The 20,891-nt window shown below is 33.4% G+C and overlaps 1 protein-coding gene across 1 annotated transcript; it reads right to left on the minus strand.

Moving 5' to 3' along the window:
* Positions 1 to 49: 49 nt before the first annotated feature.
* Kif19A (Kinesin family member 19A) lies at positions 50 to 16,245 on the minus strand. Its single transcript, XM_090104847.1, has 15 exons — positions 16,177 to 16,245; positions 15,772 to 15,840; positions 14,996 to 15,106; positions 14,069 to 14,254; positions 7,598 to 7,723; positions 7,167 to 7,282; positions 6,310 to 6,483; positions 5,582 to 5,747; positions 4,999 to 5,114; positions 3,863 to 4,147; positions 3,332 to 3,539; positions 2,814 to 3,027; positions 2,069 to 2,198; positions 1,394 to 1,519; positions 50 to 353 (listed from the first exon to the last, which is right to left on the minus strand). The coding sequence occupies exons 1-15, from the start codon at positions 16,243 to 16,245 to the stop codon at positions 263 to 265; spliced, it is 2,187 nt and encodes a 728-aa protein (XP_089960973.1). The 3' UTR covers positions 50 to 262.
* Between the last annotated feature and the right edge of the window lie 4,646 nt (positions 16,246 to 20,891).

The following is a 20,891-nucleotide window of genomic DNA, read 5'->3' on the forward strand; positions in this document are numbered from 1 at the left end:
GTTCACAGAAATAGACCTTTTTATTTTAATTTTAAACACAATCCTCCAAAACACCCTCACCTAAAAGTTTTACAATAAGAAATAATCACCTACTCCAGTGCACTATGTGCATAATATATATATATTATTTATTACATAATAATAGTTTATTTCGAATAACAATTCAATTTAGATATCTTATTCGAAAAACCGTTACATATAATTTACTGCAACATTCGCACAAGATATTTTTTTACTATTTCCACAATAAATAATGTTATATTCAGGAAGCTCCCTCCGCACTTCCCCGAGGAGCCGCTATGACGATGCTGTCATCGCTTGAATATCGCTTCAGGGTTGTAGCACTTGCTTGGCTGAAATAAAAAAAAAATTAAAATTATACCTATTACAAATTAAACAACATTTTTAACTTAGTTGTATAAGAATGTTGTTAAGAGTCAATAGAATAGAAACACTACCTTTCTAAGTAGATACCATACCAAGCTTCAGTAAAGCAAATCTTGGAGTAAAATTATGTAGATGCAGAAATTAATTTGTTGTTGAATTTATATTTTTGGTTTTATGGCATTCAAATGCTTTATAAATATAAATTTATAAAGAATAGAAAAAATTCGATCACGAGGCGGGACTCGAACCCGCATCCTTTCCGGGGCGGATGCCTTACCAACTCAGCCACTCGTGACCCGCCAGAGCAATCGAATTTATTCTATTCTTTCAGTTTTATGTGTCTGAATACCAACTCAGCCACTCGTGACCCGCATCCTTCGCGCCCGGAATGGCGCGAAGGATGCGGGTTCGAGTCCCGCCTCGTGATCGAATTTTTTCTATTCTTTATAAATTTATATAATTTGTTGTTCCTAACAAAGTTCTTTGTTTTATTCCTTAACCTATGTTTTCCAATTCAAGCATAATTTTATTGTATTTCTGACTCTTCTGATGGCCCGTGTATTCCCCCAGGTATATATGTCCTTTGCCCGTGACCCATGTCTTATTTACCATCTCCTTATGCATTTATGTCTTTGTTCCATTGATGGCCCGTGACCCGTGTATTCCCCCAGGTATATATAATTATGTCCTTGCCCGTGGCCCAAGTCTTATTTTTTTTTTATGACAGAGCAAGCAAAGGGGCAGGTGGGCCACCTGATGTTAAGTGGTCACCACCGCCCATAGACACTTGTAACACTAGAAGTGTTGCAGGTGCTTTGCCGACCTTTTATGGACAAATAAGCTCTTTTCTTGAAAGCCCCAATGTCGTAGTTGTTCGGGAAAACCGCAGGTGGCAAATCGTTCCACAGTTTCACCGTACGCGGAAGGAAATTGCGGGTGAAGCGGACAGTATTTACCATCTCTTTATGCATTATGTGTTTGTTCGATGCCCATGTCCATACAGTACCTGTATCTAGTGCGCGGTCGTGGTGTGGGCGCGAGGCGCGGCAGGCGGTCGCCTGAGCCAGAGTGCCCGGAGCTCGAGCCGCGCCCCGACCCGCTTGAGCTCTCCGACCACGCTAGCTCTGTTAGACTGTAGAAGAACATCATCATAGACTAAACATATGCACATAGATACTAGAGAATATAATCTAACTAGCTTTCCGCCCGCAGCTTCGCCCACTTTGTCTAAAACCTAATAAATTATATATTAAAATCTTTCTCTTGAATCACTCTATCTATTAAAAAAAACCGCATTAAAATCTGATGCGTAGTTTTAAAGATTTAAGACAGAGAAAGCGACTTTGCTTTATACTATGTCGTGATATAATATAAAACTCTCGTGGCGGTGTTTGAAGTTAAACAAAATTTGTGTGCATATCGGGTAGGTTTGAAATTTTTTTTCATACCCCTATGCCCTCACATCCACTCATGCATACTATTCGGCATTGGCTATACCAACTTTATATCGCATCTAAGATTAAATAAATCACGCTATTCTCTGCTACTCCATGGGATTTTTTGGTCACTATGTAAATTATAGGATTTAAAATCACGAATTATAAAATAGAACTAATTAAAAGCTCTATTCAAAATTGTATAAAGTTGAATAGTATTTCAATATAAATGGATATCATTATACCTAGAAGATATAGGTGGTAGACGATATGGTGTGTAGAGATCACTGGTTTCTGTGTATGTTGAAGCATGAATTTCTTGTTGATATAACTCGTATAGCTGAGCCAAATCCGGTTGTATGCCGACACCAACCTCTGAAATATAGTGACGAATATATAATATGTACTATGAAACAGAAGTATTGGGTCCTAACATAATGGTATAGATCTATAATAATAATTTAAAGGCATATGAGAAAGACTAAATATTATTGATTATATGTATCTTAATTTGTTTACGTTTTGTTATCTGATAAATAAAAACTGGTTGGTAGGAAACAGTAAAAATGAATGTACCTATCAGTATTATATTTATCTGTTATTCAAATCACGATGAAAAGTTTGAAGAAAAAGATTTAATATCTCCATGTTTTGTATAAATTCTCTTATCTTTATCTACAATTGTAACCAGTGATAAATATATAAAGCATTTTATTATTACATAACTATATGATATCTAAACAAATGCTGTACCAAGGGGGTTCATAATGCCTTAAAACAGTATTAATAATTCCAGTGTGGGAAAGTGTTGGAGTCTAGCTCTAAAGCTCTATCATTTTTCCACACTGGAATTAATACTGCTTTCAAACGTCATGATTTTGCCCCCCAGTCCACTGTTGATTTATTTTCACCGCAAAGGTAACAGCAATCTTTTAACCAACTTTTAACAGATTTAATAAGTGATTGTGTTTCATAAACACTTAATTATACCTTCCAGCGCTCTCCGCTGCCTGGTTATAATTTCGTCTGTTAGCCGCCTCTGCGCGTCACGTCGCTGCAGCGCTAGATCGCGGCGGCGCAGCTCGTGCGCGCGGGCCGCCCGCTCGCCCTGCAGCGCTAGCTTGTCTGCTTCTAGCTCGTGCACGCGACATACAAGTGATAGCACCTCGCGTTCTGGACCGCTGGTTATGTGTGCTGGGAGCTCCTGGAATTGTTTCATTTTACTTGTATGGAATAATGCGACACAGGGAACGAAAAGATTGTTGGATAGAGCAAAAGATTAGTTGTCACAGTCGTTCACACATAATACCAACAACACAGAACACTAGTTCATAATTAAATTCAATAAGGCTGCAGCCGGTAGTTCCATACGACCATACAGTCCATCTATCAAAATGTGTACTTTTGAGTCAAATCACAAATGTAATAATTTTATTTTTGACCATCACAAGATCGTATCTCTAAACTAAAACAAAAAACTTAACACAAGCATACCCAAAACGTCGTACCTTTTCAAGCTGCGCGCCTCGTAAGCGCACCTGCTCGAGGTGTCGCTCGACGCGGTCCCGCTCCGCGCGCGCCGCTTCCTGCTCGCGCTCCACGGCCGCGAGCTCCGCCCACGCCTGCTCCACCGCTACTTCTGCCTCTGCACGCTCGCTGCTCACGCTGCCCACGCTGCCCACGCTGCCCACGCTGCCCGACATGCCGTTCACACCCCTCCGAAATTATTAGCCACTAAGCCACTATTTTTTTACTTATTTTTAAGATAGAAAGAAAGATGATCTTCAAAAATAATAATGAAAATAGAGGATAATATGAAGAAGTAGACGTTATCAGTTTCCTTTAAACATTTGCAGAATGTTGTTTGGAATTAAATCTTCTCATATAAAGTTTCTTGATAGTTGAACAATTTACCTCATAGGATGATAGGATTGACTTTAAAATATATCTGTTATTAAGTTTACCTCGATAACCATTCCACTATATATTCAAAAATGTGTGCTTAATATAGATATAATTTAATTTAATAAGTAACTAACCTATAGCTCTGTTGCGTGCTTAATCTCGACCCGTTTAAACTAATCGGTTTATAAAGCCTGTTAAATCTAGCTTCCCAGTGTGAGATAGCTGCATGTTGTCTCTCTGCATCCAGAGCCAATCCCAAGAGATGACTGTCCAATTCCATAAGACGTCTCCGTAATCGCATTTGTTGCTTAAACGTTGAAACAATCGCTTCTCTCAGGGATTTAAGATGAGCAGCGTTTTCTTCTGTATTTACTTTACTAATAGTGTCTTCTATTGCTTGTTCATCTTCCTTTGTTTTGCTGTTTTAATAATTAAATTATTAAGAAATTAGAATGGTTAGGGAGCCAGGTGCAAATTTGGTTAACTATTTCCTCTCAAGAGATAATTCGTCAGACGCATGAGAGTATAGTATTATAAAGCCTCGTGAACGTCAGCTGGCGCTCGGTTGGGGGGGTGAGCGATTGTAGCCTCCCACGCACATAGGAAAAAAAATACATTCATTCATTCATTTCCTCTCAGCTAAAAATTTGTCAAATTGTAGCTAACCCAATATCTCAACGAAAAAAAATAGTCAGCTGGTTACAACATGGTGTATTATACGTCAGCTGGTGTCTCGAACATGAAAGTTAAATTTAAAGAAAAATTTATTTTCCGTTATTTCCTCTCAAACAAAAATTTACCTGATGATAGCTTATATGTAACTGTGGATAAATCTATATGTCAGCTGGCTGTATCTTGGTGGAAAAACCGTCAGCTGATACGGGAGGCTACAACCGCTCTTCCCCCCAACCGAGCTCCAGCTGACGTTCACGAAGCTTCATAATACTATACTTTGATGCATTTTACTAATTACCGCTTGAGAGGAACTTGGTCATAAAATCTGCTGCTGGCTCCCGGACCAGAAGGATAAGTGAAAGATTGTAACAAGCATGAAATAATTAAAATTAATTTTAAACGAATTAATTAAATTTAATGTTGTAAATACTAGGTACCTATTTTTAAATAAAATAAAACCAAAAAGACACAAGATCTATATTAATGTTACTAGTAACGATTTTAAGGAGCTGACATGCTGTTCCGTAAAATGACTGTCTATTAAAGCTGAAGTTAAAATTAATTTATTTGCGAATAAAGGAATATGCGGTCATACCTTGACCGGTCATCCTTCATTTTGACTTTGAGCCTCGCGATTTCTTCGCGAAGTTCATTAATCACGGTGCGATACTGTGACAAATGCATCGGTGTTTCCACTAGTTCCCGTTCAACCTAAAATTTAACAAAGCAATATGAGCAATTGTTTCTTCAAAATCTTTTGTGTTCTTTCAACAAAGACATTAGTATTAAAATTCCGATTTTTGTGTAGGCTAAATTACTAGAATGCTTTGTAGGTTACATTCAACCGATCGTTTCATTGATTCTACATTAGAGTAGCAATGTTTATTGTTTATTTTGAAATCCATCAACCCATTATTAATAAGTGTTGGTATATAATTACAGTTCGAAAGCCTGTCAAAGTGTCTCAATTATTTTCACCATTTTCCACACATTTTCAACCAATCTATAAAAAATTGTTTTCTATAGATGTACTTATTTTAAATTACCAAAATATATAGACCGTATGAAGCTTACCACCCGCCCCGGATTTTTAAGTCATTTTTAGTTTTGCTATATATAAGTATTCTGTAATTATTCCCGAAAAAATTAAATTTTCTCTCCATTTACATAGGTGTTACCTTATTAGTGATAGTCGATGCTCGTTGGGCATAATGCAATGTGGATCTAGTAGTGTCCCGGTGTATGGCCGCGGGTGAAACGTGCGCTATCATGGCGGTGCGGCACCTACCACCGAGGACTTCGCGCAGCAAGCGGGTTAGTTTCGAATCGCGGTAGTTGACGTATCTGTTGTAAGTTATTTAGATACATAAGATATTCTTACTGAGTTACTGATCTATGAACCTATGAATATTAGATACGTCAAGGTTTTTTTTACGTATTTTTTTTGATGAAACCAACGGAGTAATTTCAAAGCTTCAGAAATAGATTTTAAGTTTTAAATGTAGGTATTAATCATTTAGATTTTAGACTTCAATGAAATATATACCACAGCTAAGTCTTCTATAGTTGTCCCTGTAAATTTTGTCGAGCTACGACGTAGACTGTTACTGCTCTACGGTCTACATGGATAGATAGATACAATATGTATATAGGTTTCGAATCAAAACAAACATACTAATTAAAAAAAAAAAATCTTAATAATACCACAGATTTAGTTACTACATAATATGTATTACGTAGCCTGTTATTATATACACTAGCGATATTACTATAGACACTAGCGATATTTTATTGTTGGCATTGTGAAATATGACTATGTAACTACGTGTATATTATAATATGACTTCAAACGAAATATCCTTGGATTTATCGATCTTCAAATACTTCAGTACGTAATACACATTACCTTGCACCTCCAGAGAGCGCCATAATACAATTTCCCAAGGCAAGGAGGGACCGATTGATATGAGCACCTTCCAATCGCCTGGCTCGCGTTCCAGCTCGCTCAGATCCCGCCAGATCAATGAGGAACAAGCGACCTCTTTGAATTCCAGCTGACACCGTTTTGTTCACCGATACACTACAATAATGCATTAATTATTTCGTGGGTAATAAGCTTAATACGTTATAAGTTGCATTATTTGCTGTAAAATAAATGTAAAGTCTAATGGTAAGTAGAAAAAAATTACTTGCGTGCTTTTTTAATTATATACATAATTATTTTTATATATTAAAACTGTTAAAAAATTTACCGGTCTGACTCACATTATAAAATCTTATTTTTAAGGCATCAGTATACTTTTATTACCAACTAGAGGTCCGCCCCGGCTTCGCCCGTGGTAGGACATATTTCGCAATAAAAGGTAGCCTATGTCCTTTCTCGGGTATCAAAATATCTCCATACAAAATTTCAAGCAAATTGGTTCAGTAGTTTAGGCGTGATTGAGTAACAGACAGACAGACAGAGTTACTTTCGCATTTATAATATTAGTATGGATTATGAAATAACCGATACCTACAATCACGATAACTTCTATCTATGCAGTTGATACCGATCGCGATGCCTTATTATATGTAATTATGACGATAGCAAGGTCCTCATAAAGTTCAATGTGAGTAGAGGTAGTTAAACTTTTACCATGAAAAAGTTTGTTATTGAATTGATTATTCTTCATAAGTTTAATTTTGAAGTTACAGGTTAGGCTAGTAGCTATGTAAACTACATGTATCATTTATATTATACATACTTTATTAGTTACATACCTTAAAAGAGCGTGGCCTCTAGAGGAATGTTGGTTCGCTTGTGTCGGCTCTGCAGTTCTGGAGCGATCTCCCCTAGCCAATAATTCTGCTACGTGGGCGGCGTCCGTAGCTCGTAGCTAGGGAATTAGTCTACAGTTTATTTAGGAGATAGGGCAGGTATTTTGTACGTAAGCGTCTAAATAACTTGTTTCAATTATGTATTTTTCATAGAATTGGGTGAACTAAATAAAATATTTTAATACTATCATGTTGCGTAAGCTTTTAAAAATGAAATCATAAACAACCGTAGCGGTAGCGATTTTAAATGTATCACAAATCAAAACAAAACGTATCGTCATACAAATCATTTCAATAGTTTATAATCTATCTCCTCTATCACCCTACATCGTGATAAAAGCTATGGTTTTCCAAAAATATGAACATTTTCCCACCTCACTGAGTCCAGCGACTACAGGCGCGCCACTGCCGCCTTCGTCCCGAAGCTCCAAGGGACCTGCACTTGGATTTAGCAGATCTCGGATATTTTCATTGTATATTTCGATGTAAGACATTTTAACCTGACAAAAAAAATATTGTGCTACAATCATAATTATATTTCGTAAAAATTGTTTCTTAAATGTTCATTTCGTTATTTTGTTGAATTTTAAAGAATTTATTTTTAGAGTATGTGCATACATTGAAAATAAAATGAAAAATATAAAAAAATGTTCATAATGCGTATGTCCCCACAACTACTATATTAAAGGCAAAATTGCAGGAAAAAAATTGTTATTATAAGGGCCGATTTTTCAATGCTTGGATAAAATTTATCCGTCCAATAAAGTATTACACGATAATATTAAATGTCACGTAAACTGTCAAATACGGGCAATTAGAATAGGTTTTTAAAATGGTAGTTTTATACATTATTCGACGAATAAGTTTTAATCAAGGATTGAAAAATCAGCCCTTAATGACATATATGTACAGAATTACTATTCACAAAATATCGTTATGTAATATCTCCACTATTCAAAACAATTGGAAATATTCACAAATAACCTTTTCTAAAAAACACCTATAGACCAGTAATAAAAAAAGAATTAGCCGACTTGGCAAATATGTACATATATATATTTTTTATTGAAACTTAAATGGTATACCAATGCATATTTGTTATTCAAGGGAGGCATATATAATCGATATTTAAAGGTTAAACAATTTGTAAGCATGTAAACGTGTACAATAATGACTGAAATACTAATGATGTGTTTCTTGTAGCCATTGAAGGTTGGTTAGCTTAAAGCTTTTCATTAATTTATGAATATTGAGGAACTAATAAAATACATTTCCTAATCGTAACAAAAGATAAATAATTTTAACAAAATATTGTACCAACATTTTCCTATCTTGAAAGGTGGCTTGAATATTTTATTTAGGATACTATGTAGGTATAGTAGGTACCCTACCTATATTATTTAAAAATAATAAAAATACTCCTTAACTATAGACGTGGCATCAATTCATCACAGATAATTGCAGGTTTTAGAAAAATATACAAGTAAAATATGGGCATATTGAATTAATTATAATATAAAAAACTATTTAGGCATACGTAATACATCCATACTATAATATTATAAATGCGAAAGTAACTCTGTCTGTCTGTCTGTTACTCAATCACGCCTTAACTACTGAACCAATTTGCATGAAATTTGGTATAGAGATATTTTGATACCCGAGAAAGGACATAGGATAGGTTTTATCCCGGAAATCCTACGGGAACGGGTTTTTCTTTGAAAACGCGGGCGAAGCCGCGGGCGGAAAGCTAGTATTCTATACATTGCAAATTGCTTATAGCTCAAACGAATCGCCTCTACTTATCGATTTATCCGTCATATCACTATTAGTTATCTCTTTCATTGCGTGTCAATAAGCTTACACAACGTGTACCTAAATCAAAAAGTATAATTAATATTACCGCCTAGAACCTACATAGGAAATACAAAAGCATTTAAAAAAATGAAAATAATTAATGTCCGCCGCATGTTCCTGTGGAATATTGGACAGATGAATTACTTACACTGATTAATTTCAGTGCCGTTCCAAATAAAGATTATTCCGATGACTCTACAACACAAGTCCTACTCCGCGGAGAACACAAAAATTTTAAAATTTTTAAGATATAGTGATTTTAATTAATTATATGTATATAACACGTGTTTTACACAGAAGTTTATATGCATGATACGGCATTGTTTATTCTTTTGTCTTAGAAAGATAAAGCTTCGAAAGCTTTAGATATGTGAAAAAGGCAAGCCGAGACAAACATATAAAAAAATATTGAAAAATTACTTAATATAAAACCCTTAGCTAATTGGTATGTATTTCGCATAAATTTTACTTTCTTTCATTACATAAATGTGTTCATAAGCTAAAACTTATTTTTTATTATTAAGTAACACGTCAGCGCTCAGCACACACGATATTGTTGCTTGATTCGGCATTGTTAAGACCTACAAGTTTCTTTATTCCATGGTATTTTTAGAAATATCGAAATTAAAAGTTAAAGATACTTTCCGTTCGCGACTTGGTTTGCGTGCACATCGCACTTTATCGCGATTCGCGCGGCAACCGTTCCCGATATAAATTAAGTGCCTAAGTACTATCACCTAAGTTTAATTTTTTCATAAAAATAGCTTGTGAACATAGAAAATACTTATTATAGAAATGCTATGTCTGGTTTTAAAATATATATCGGTTCTAACATAATTTTGGGGTGAAAAAAAAGTGAACTTGATCAATGAACATGCTCAAAGGATATTCTTCAAATAATTTATGTGAAATTAACCTTGTATAAACATCACGTATAATTTCTTACAAATCCTTCCTGATGATATATGTTCTTAGCATTTCAATATATCTAAAGAGAGCGGAGGTATTCGTGTGCCAAGCAAATGTTAATACCTACCTACCACGTCTCAGGAAAATGGCCCTGAATATTTAACGATGCTTCTGCGATTCAGCCTTCGTGACGTCAGCAGATTTGATAGAGTACAAGGCTTTCCTCGCGATTGTTGTACATAATATTATATTTACTCCTGACACGTACCTATCCAACAATAGCCCGGTACCACACGATAAGAATACATACTACCGCTTTGGTACTATTTAATCACAGTAATACCCCATTTACTAGTAAATGGAATACTGCACATATTCAGTAGGTACCTCATAAGTAGGTATTCCCAATTGTGATTTACTAAACATTTGTCTTAAAGGATTGAGAGTAAACTTCAGGTTTTAAAGATTTGAAAATAGTTTTAAAAACAACGAATTTATGAAATAAAGAACGAAAGTACATTGTATTAAAAATACAGAAAGTACCTACTTCTTATAAGATTAATTGTATTATGTAAGTAAAAGTTTTTCATGGTCTAAGATCGTTCCTTATCTTTAGTGCGTTTCATCGTTTTATTTACGTTACGTACATCGTTAGTCGAATCAATAGATCAATTCAAACAAATTACTAAACTCACGCGCGCCTGTATCAGTATATTTAACACAACTTTCAAGGGTTCATAAATCTAAGTCTCAGAAAATATAAGGTCCTTATGTAGCTTTATATTACAGACTTGAAGTATATCGTGCTTAACAGGTGAATAAATTTTATAATCGCTTGCTGATCTTTTGGCAACGTGCCGACAGTTTATTTAAATTGTTAACTGGAGCACGATTTGAAGCATGTGAGACGTTTTAACGTTAAATGCAATGAAAGTTTTTTATCAGCGTACATACTGAATAACGTTCATATCCGTAAGTGACGTCACTTAACGTATAAAGAAAATTATCGCATGATTTCAAAGAAATTTAATTTGTGTAGGTATTTGTTTTCGAAGGTATATTTTACTATTTCAGTTCATACAAATTGAACATAATACCTATATGTACCTACGGTGCAAATTTATCATATACCCTATCTTTCTGAATAAAATATTTTGAAGTGTAGGTATTCAGTTAAACCAACGAGAACTGAATAAAAATCATCAATAGAATGTAATTTTTCAATAGCTACACTGGCATTGTTTATCACGCAGAGCGCAATAGGCATTGACCTTGTACACAGGGTGTCTCCCTACCACCCCTACGCCATCATAACCACAAAACTTAATGACTTTTATGTCGACGTTTTCCGAAGAATTATAAGTAATTTCATTATTTTACATCGGACTCATAGTTGTATTCCTTTAGAGCTGTTAAAGTAATATTCTCTTGAAAACTTTGTATTGGTTTTAGTAACTCGTAAGTACCTATAGTTTAATCTGTGGTAATGTTTATTTATTATTTTCCGAGAAATGAAACTGTAAACTTGCAACGTACCTATAACATCATAGTGTAAATTATACAGTGAATTTACATAAATTATAATTCACGAAATCACGAGTACTGTGACATAATTATTCAGCCCGAGCTTTCGGCTTCGAAACCTACCTTGTAGGTATACGTATATTATACCTGTATATAGGCTTATATATAGGTATAATATAGATGGTACTCCATAATCTTCCTGTTTACAAATTTTCGCCTAAATTGTGCATTAAAAATTTACCAAACAATAAACCCGTTGCATCACGGGTGAATGGGTGGACCGATTTTGATAATTCTTTCGTTTTGTATCATTTTAAATCTTCCTCTAGGCTCTATAGAAATAAATAATGTGAAAAGTATCTCTACAGACAGTACAAATCATCACAGAAAAGTATATAAAGTGGTATAAAGCTTTAGCTATTTCGTTACATAAGGGTCAAGAACAAAGCTCTCATTAATTGAGGTTACTAGGATCAACATTCATTTATAGTTTTCTGAAAGAATGTGTATATTAAGTGGGTCATTCACGCTTTATTTCGGTTAAGGTCCACTACTCAATAAAATAAGATTTATTCAATTAACAGAAGCATGAAATTTCACGGGTCGCAAATAAAGCAAATAGTGCTAACTAATCACTCTAATATACGTTCATTGGAACGACTCTACTTTTCCTTGTAAAAGAAAAGAAAAGACTTATAGAAAATGTAAAGTGGATCGGATGCCTTCGTAAATATATTATGTATAAATAAGTGTATAATAGATATATACCTATCGTTCTATTTTTTTCATCATGAGCCATGTAGCTCTACTTTCAATCCTCAAAAACTGCATAAACAGGTCAAAAATAATAACATTACTTATCATTTATTAATCAAAAGTAGTTAGGGTATTTTATAATAATATTTATTAAAATATCCATGCCAAATATATGCACACACAATTTGATATCATATAATATAATATTATTAAATATAATAGGAAATAAAAAACAGAATATTATTATTTCCCAAAACTACGGCGACATTTAAAATTTCAAACATTGTATTACGGATTACCATTTGTACAGTAGCTAACATGTACTTATGTAAATATATCACAGTTTGCAAATCGTGTCATTCCATTTAACCCAACTTTATAAATATGCAATGTATTTGTTAGCTAAATAAAACAGAGAAGTACCACAGCAGCGAATATTTAGATGTGTCTACTGAAATTTTAGAAACTGAAATACACTAGGAAGTCAATTAACAACCTTCCCTCATTCTTTGCATTTAATTCTTCTTAGGTTTCTATGTAGGTATTTTATTTAACTGAGAATACGTTAAATTATTTAAAAATTTCAACACTTTTAAATAATATTTATTAATAATATAAATATATCAGCAAGTTATATAAAAATCTAGAGGTCCGCCCGGCATGCCCCCTGATTCATACGTACAAATCCTACGGTGAAAGAATTTTTGACATCAGTCGATAGTTCCTGAGGATATCGCGTACAAACAAACTATTCATTGTTAAATTATAGGTATTAGATTTTAGTTGATTTACTTCTGCATCTAGCATTAGGCCGAAAGTTCTTCGCGTGGAACACAAAATCTTGTGGGAACTTGATTTTCGAAGAAGCGGCACTATGACACATTTACTTGAGGAAAAAAGAAACCCCTGATTATTTTGAATGATTGAATGAATGAGTCTATCTAGTATAATAATATATATCTGACCATAATCATTTCATTTTATATTCGCGAATTTATTTAATTCAGAACCAAAATGCCTCCTTTTTAAGGTAGAGTCTGCGTAGAGTTCTACAAAGAGGTGTTTTTTATGGTATGAAACGAAGATACTTATTTTTTTAATACAAAGATGAAAGATTAGAAAAAGAACCGCAATATGTAGGTAATTTAACTTTTTATCCACATAAAAGAGATTCAATCATTAAAAGCAAATTGCATCAATCGGTAAATTTCTTAGTTATGATACTGAATCCAAATGGGTAGTGGGTAGGTACATACATAATGGCATTATTGATTCTTAATATTACATATTCACGTTATATGTTTTACGATAGTAAATAGTAAATACTACAGAATGTGTTGTTTTATCGCATTAACGTTTCACGCAATTCACAAATAGTCATTATACCGATTATTATACTTAAACAAGGATTGTCACCATGTTTAGTTCATTCACATATTAATAAATAACATTGTGTTTTTTGTCACTATAGAATTAACAGTTGTTTGTTAAATAAATACTGCAATGATAAATGATAAGTGAAAACACAGCACACATTGATGAATGATGATAAAATTAATGGATGGGTAGTCCTACGTGGGTAGTAGGTACCTACATGCGTTTCACATAAATTGCCTAATAGAATTTACAAAATGCCAGATTAAAGCAAAAAATGATTTCTCTTCCCAAAAAATATTATGGTGTAAGTATGTTGTTTTCAGCTATTAATCGAATTTCCGAGTACCTAAGTAGGTACTTACTATGTTTAATAGTAAGTGATAACTACATAATAATATTATGTAGAGGAACGAGAATATTACCTCAAAAGCATCAGGGTTGTCGCTCTTCGTGATAGAACTGAATAGATGACTGAGTGCACGCGACATCAGGCCGGTCATCGTATGCGTCTTGCCTGCACCCGTCGCCCCATACGCGAACACCGCTCCCGCAATGCCGTGTAAGGTATCACCTACTAACGGTGCACATACCGCATCGTACACCTCGTCCTAGTAATTAAATATAATTTAGTATCTCTTTAGTTCAATTACTGAGCACGGTAAGTGAATTTTCAAAAATCTTTGTCTGCAATTATATAATATTATAAATTTGCTATCTCCAGTAAGTATTTCAAGTTCTTTTCCTCCAAGGCCCATTCAAACTTTCCAGTCCTATATAGGAATACACCTAAGTACATGACCTAAACAAATTTTATTATCTTTAATCTTTAGACAAATATTCAAATGCGTTCCTTATCATGATTATAAATATCTCTCAAATATATCTTATTACTTGCAGATTTTCAAATTTACCCAAATATGTTTCATCAGCATGTACAGCGTAACACGAATGTAAGAATGAGTCGGTTTTCGACGACCGGGTATCCCAGTATAAAGTAGAGTCAACTTTTTCACTTTGCTCTCGGATAATCTCTACCGCTCTTTACATAAAATAAATTATTAAATATACTTAACATTGAATGCGGTATAGTTTTCTAGTATAATTTTATTGCGAAATTTACTTTTTATAGTAGTTGATATTATTATTTTACTATAGCTCTACCTACCATAAAAACCTGATACCTACTTAAATTAAAAAGATTCCGTTGTTTATCGTTTACCCACGCTCAGAAAACTACTTAAAAGTTAAATCCTTTGAACATTATTTCAAATCTTGAACCCGGAACTTACATTATTAATTTTAAATAAAATTAATACTTAATGCTAGGCTTTTAAAAAGTGACAACATACTTGTGTGCTGCTCTCGCCAAAAACTTTGTCGTAAAAGTAGTGTTTATCGTTTACGCGACGCTGCCTGAGAACATCCCGACGACTGTCAGTCTCCTCTTCCAAAACTAACATCTAATAAAATAAAAATGTGTGCGTGTACTAGTGTACACACGTAAGAAGTGAAACTTCTTTATGACCTTATTTTCCAAAAAATAATTTACTATATGCAACTTTACAGAAATACATACGTCGAATTACGCGTGGTAGGGATAAGAAAAAGATGGCGCGTAACGGAAAAATGTCACGCGTAACGAAAAAATGTAACACTAAATTTTTTTCCAACCCCGATAAAGAAGTTTCACTTCAAAACATATTATCAATCAATTCAATTACAAATCAATTATCAATTATTTTTTTCTAAGCTATACTTGGAAGTTTCATGTGATCTTTTTTTCATATTTCATAGTGATACCGATACATCTTGGATACATCACGTCCGCCATAAATAAAGATGAACTTGTGACATCTTATCATCAATGGCAAAAAGTGTTTGAAGAATGATATCTACAAAAGAGACTGAAATGACTAAACTGAAGCGTATTAATTTAGTTCAGTCATACTAAGAATGCTTATGAATCATACCAATGAATTGCAAAATTATAAAATAATTCTTGAAAGTAACTAACGGGGATTCACATTTGCGAGTTGAATGTAACAAAAACGATTGCTCCTACTCTGATAGTACTATAGAGATATATTGTACATACCTACATACGGAAGATAATTATTTGCCTTACCTTATCACTGACTGCGTGAACGATACGCGACCCCTCGTCAGCTCGTAAGGGTCGCACTCGAACAGCAACCTGTCAAGGTTTAGTACCTATTATATGTAATTACTTATTCCTAATCTTAGGTCAATAGATATCTATTAAATACATTTTTTCAATCAATCAAAATTCCCTTTTAAAAGAGTTTGAGATTATGATGATGACTTACAAAATTGCTAAAATTAGGTAGGTACATAACTAGGTAGATACTTAAATCATTTTCTATTAGGAACTTTAACTATAATAATAAATATATAATAATTCTTGACTTATATTCATCCTAATCTTGTAAATATCGTTATCATATCGATTGTTATTTTTCTGAAAGGTGAAAAGATTAAATTTGTAAATATACAATAATCACACGCTCACCATTAACTTTTCTTCGCTTACAGACCCTCTGCTACTTAGCTTTTCGGTACTAAAGGTACTTTGAGTCATGATGGTCACACTAGCACTGGCAAACTTAAAAAAATAACTTAAACTTTACCGGTATGACTACTTTCAGTTTCTGTTAATATTTAGCAGTCTCTAAATACCTACCAAATAATCGAAATAAAATTGAACGGTCCGTCTAATCTATTATGAATAGGATACGCCAGGATATTATGGGACAATTTGATCGCATGGTTATACAAACATAACAATTACGATCACGCGGACTCAGCCCCATGAATACCCGTAGACTGAACACCAGTGAAAATGAAAGCCTTAGCCGTGGGCGGTCGCTGGGGTAACAGCTAATCATCACAAATGAAACTTTCATGCGGCTATTACGCGCCACTCGCAGGCATATTACATTTGTGTGAAGTACCCTTAAATAAATTGACAGGTAATAAATAAATAACAAAATGTATCTACTGTAAATTTGTTCAATAAATTATATTACATTTCCTGGTTTTATTTATTCGTAAACAATAAGTTGTCTACGACCTACCTCTCGTTTTATATCTCATATGAGTTCCCATATTACTAAGCATTATTTTAAATTCGAGCAATATTACGTACTTAAATATTAATTAAATCAGGGTTTTAACAAGGTCGGAATCTATTTAGTACTTAGATATTCCCTAACTATGATGATGATTTACTGATTTATGTAGTGGTTTCTTCTAATATGATTTTTCCACAGAAAGAAATGGGGAAAAATAAAGTTATGGATACTTTTTTCCGCATTAAGTTCCGCTGCCGTGGAAAATGTTAAATGGTAATGATAAAAGGTATTTGTTGCCTTTTAATCTGCCCTATATTTCAGTGAACAATTTTTTCATAAATTATGAAATATTTAAAAGATTGTCTCTATTTTTTAAATTTGATATTAATCTATGATAGGTATAAGTAATTACTTATGTATACATTTTATATATTTGCATGTATGTAAGTATGTGTATTATAGTCTATATTTTCGTATTAATATATGAATATAATGTATTAATATCTGTATTTATACCTGTATAAATATATTTTTTATTTTTATTTTTAGTCTGTTTTATTTTTAATTGTATTTAATTAAAACACCACCTATCTCATTCGATTTCTTAAAACTAATCCTATCCAAAGGTTGCCTGGCAGAGATCGCTTGAAAGCGATAAGGCCGCCTATTTAACATGTTGTATCTGTCTTATATGTTTTTTTCTTTTCTTTTCTTTTCTTCTGTATGTGTGTGTTAAATAAAGAATTTTGTATTGTATTGTGTAATTACATATGGGTGATTATACAAAAATGGGGTAACTTTTGAGGATATTTTGTTTACTATATTTTTTATATCAGATTGTTACAAATTAGGGTGTATATGATAGCTAATCTAATGAATATATTGTTCCAAATCGGGCCAGCCAGTTTTTTAAGTAGATTGTGAGATATTTTAAATTTTCTGAAATTGGCCTCCAGGGGACTGACGAGGCTAACATGGTACTGATAAAAACACAATTTTGTAATATTCTTAAAGAAATTGAATGAAAATTACTACAAATCTCTCAGTTTTAATAATGGCACATGTCTTTTAAGTATTAAAATCACTTAGTTACGTTTAAAAATGATAATTAATAATATGTGATACTGGGAAAAAACAATGTCTCAAGTTTCAAAACAGCCTTCTGACATTTAACGCTACGTGAATATTCTTACTCTCTTACTTAACTTTTTCTACTTTGACTTAGTTTTACTTGATATTTCAAGTAATTCACAAACAAAAGAAACAAAAAAACGGCCAAGTGCGAGTTGGAGTCCTAAAAAACCTATTTTTTATTATGTTTGTAACTAAAAATTTACACTTTTAGCAATTTTTCCTTATCTGTGTTATAAAGACGTTGCTATTTACCAAGTAGAAGTAAACTATATAGCAGTTTATAGTAGACTGTATACACTGCAAGCATCCTGTGTGTTTTTTTATTCCCTTGCGAATATTTAATTTTGCGGAAATTTGCAGTATTAACGGATGTAGGTATCTTTTGATTGCGTTGCGTTATAAGTTTGATTTTTTTACAGCCCCAAGGGTTCTTAATCTTGAGTATCCAATATAAATTTCAGATTGATACCTCCACGCGTTCCAAAAAAAACGTCTTAACAGACAAACGTACAACAAAGTGATCCTATAAGGGTTCTGTTTTTTCCTTTTGAGGTTCGTAGCCCTAAAAATCTACCAATATTTATGTTAAAAGTACTAATTATAGTAAAATTAAAAACCAAAGTCTCGAATGAAAGTCTCATCTGAGTTTTCATAAGAGCCCCTTGACATTTTTATAATGTTATTAAGTATATTAATTAACTTTTATGTTATTTTGAGGTAATTTTACTTCACAGTAATATACGTATACGTATTTATCTGATAAATATAAAAAGCTATGCCCTGAAAGCATCAAAATCAATAATTAAAATAAAATAAGATCTTTTTTAATAAAATTATTAGTAGTTTGTTTCAATAGCTCTTTTCTTTGCTACTCTTTCTTAAATGTTTCTTCCCTAGTCAAATTCAGGTTCTTTTAGCGTGGCGCATGATGTTTTAAACTGAAATATAAAATAGAAATGCTTATACCAATAGCAATCAAGATAAAAGTTCTCAAAAACGACAGAATCATCAGTACTATGGGGTCGCGTCAGTCCTCTGGCACGATATCTGACAAAGGACTGATGCCAGCGGATTGATGAAAAGGGACTTAATATGAGGTTATAATCACAAATTATGTTTTTTTGCCTAATTTCTAATATCAACAAACTATATTTTTACAAATCATAGTTAACCATTTATAAATGAAAATAAAAATCGGATTAACAATAAAATAACGACTCACCATAGGACTGAAATGTTGACTGGCGCAGCAAGATTTTAGAGGACAAACACAACCCTAGCGCTGGTACAGTTATGACGGCCGTCAAAATATGCGGTGCACAAGTAACTTCATTACCAACATTAATACTTAGACAGGGATTTGACCTCGACTTGGTGATATTTAGCGAGAATTTCGAATTTAAAAAACACACAACGGACTGACTAGTGAAAACGATGACAAAGTTTAATTTTATTTTTTAAATAAAATGGAAAACATTGCGTTATGAAATTTGTAGTATATAATACTATGTACATCAAAGATTGTAGTGTTTTTGTAAGTTTTCTTAAATCGATGATAATGTTTAAACGATAGTCACTTGATTGTTGGTTTTCGGAGTTGTGACATGCCAAAGTACTGACATTTGAGGTATTAATTTATTTTTTTTATTCATTTGTATTTTAAATAAAGAAGTGAAATTGAGTGACCAAATAAAGGACGCTTCATTGTTTTAAAATAGATTGTTATTTGAATAAAATATAATAAGACTTTGTTTAAATTGGCTGATGACATCGAGTTACCCCATTTTTGTATAATCACCCATATAAAAGATTTCGCCTATCACAGGGACCTGCAGATCTGTCCATTCACTTCCGGCTTTTTAAAACTCTAGTTAGAAGTCACTAACAAAAATTAATAGATAGGTACTCATACGCATACAACAATAATTAACTCTATGTACTTTCCTTCTATGGGTAATTTACCTATTTAAAAAAAACTGTAAGAGCAGTTTCGCTGTGGTTCGTGTTTCTTCAAAAAAAACGTGTTTTTGTTTATTCGAGTAGTAGATACTAGATACAACATAATATAGCATATGGTTGTCCCACTTTTATCAAAAACAGACTTAACATTAATTCATAAATCCTTTAGAAAATAATGTTGGTTTTTAATATTTTTGTTAATTCCGGGACTCATACCCAGAACCCTGGGCCAACCAATCGCCCTCGCGTAAACCATTGTACAAAAGAGGCGGATAGGTAGTCGATCGAACATGATTGAATGAAATTGAACTATTTTGGTTTCTAGAGATATTATATGTGATACCGTAAATATTCGAAAACAATTACAATCTTTCCTTTGTAGGAAAACACTACGTAAACTTGTGATCCTCATTCAGCATAGGTACTCCGAATTTTTTTTTTATTTTGTCCTTTGCCTGAAGGTTGCCTGGTAGTGGTAGATATGGTATTGAGCCATAAGGCCATTTTTAAATTTAGAACGGTTTTGTTTTACTTTTATTTTATAGAACTGTTGTACAGTTAATGAGTAAGTAAATAAATAAGTGGATTTCATGCAAGTAAAAAATTCTTATAAAACGTCGTTATTATAAATTATAACGTCCTTTAAGCGCGTCACACACGGTGAAGATACTATACTATTTTATCTTAAGATACTGTAATATTTTATATTACAGTATCTTAAGGTATCCGGTATCAGCGTTCTGACCATCATTTTTCTTTTTGTCATTGCGTACTAAGACCCCTTTTTTTTTTTTTTTTTTTATAGTGGGGAAATCTTCTTAGATACCCCCGGCTCCCGGGGATGGAGCCGTGGTTATGTCGGATTTCTACCGACTAAAACCCCACTCTGTTCCATCGCGCTGCTTTGGACGGAACTGCGGGAACGGTTACGACTCTACCGCGTGTCCCGCCCAGCAGATGCCCGTTTCCAGGCCCACCACTAGAACCCCCCTCGCTGGTGGCTGCTGGAACGAAGGCTTACGCCACCAACGCGCAGACAATGGATCTTTCCCCGCTCCAT

This window comes from Colias eurytheme, chromosome 8 (genome assembly GCF_061535395.1).
Source record: "Colias eurytheme isolate Ceu_HAF_F1 chromosome 8, ilColEury1 Martin Lab GWU primary, whole genome shotgun sequence".
Classification (NCBI taxonomy): domain Eukaryota; kingdom Metazoa; phylum Arthropoda; class Insecta; order Lepidoptera; family Pieridae; genus Colias; species Colias eurytheme.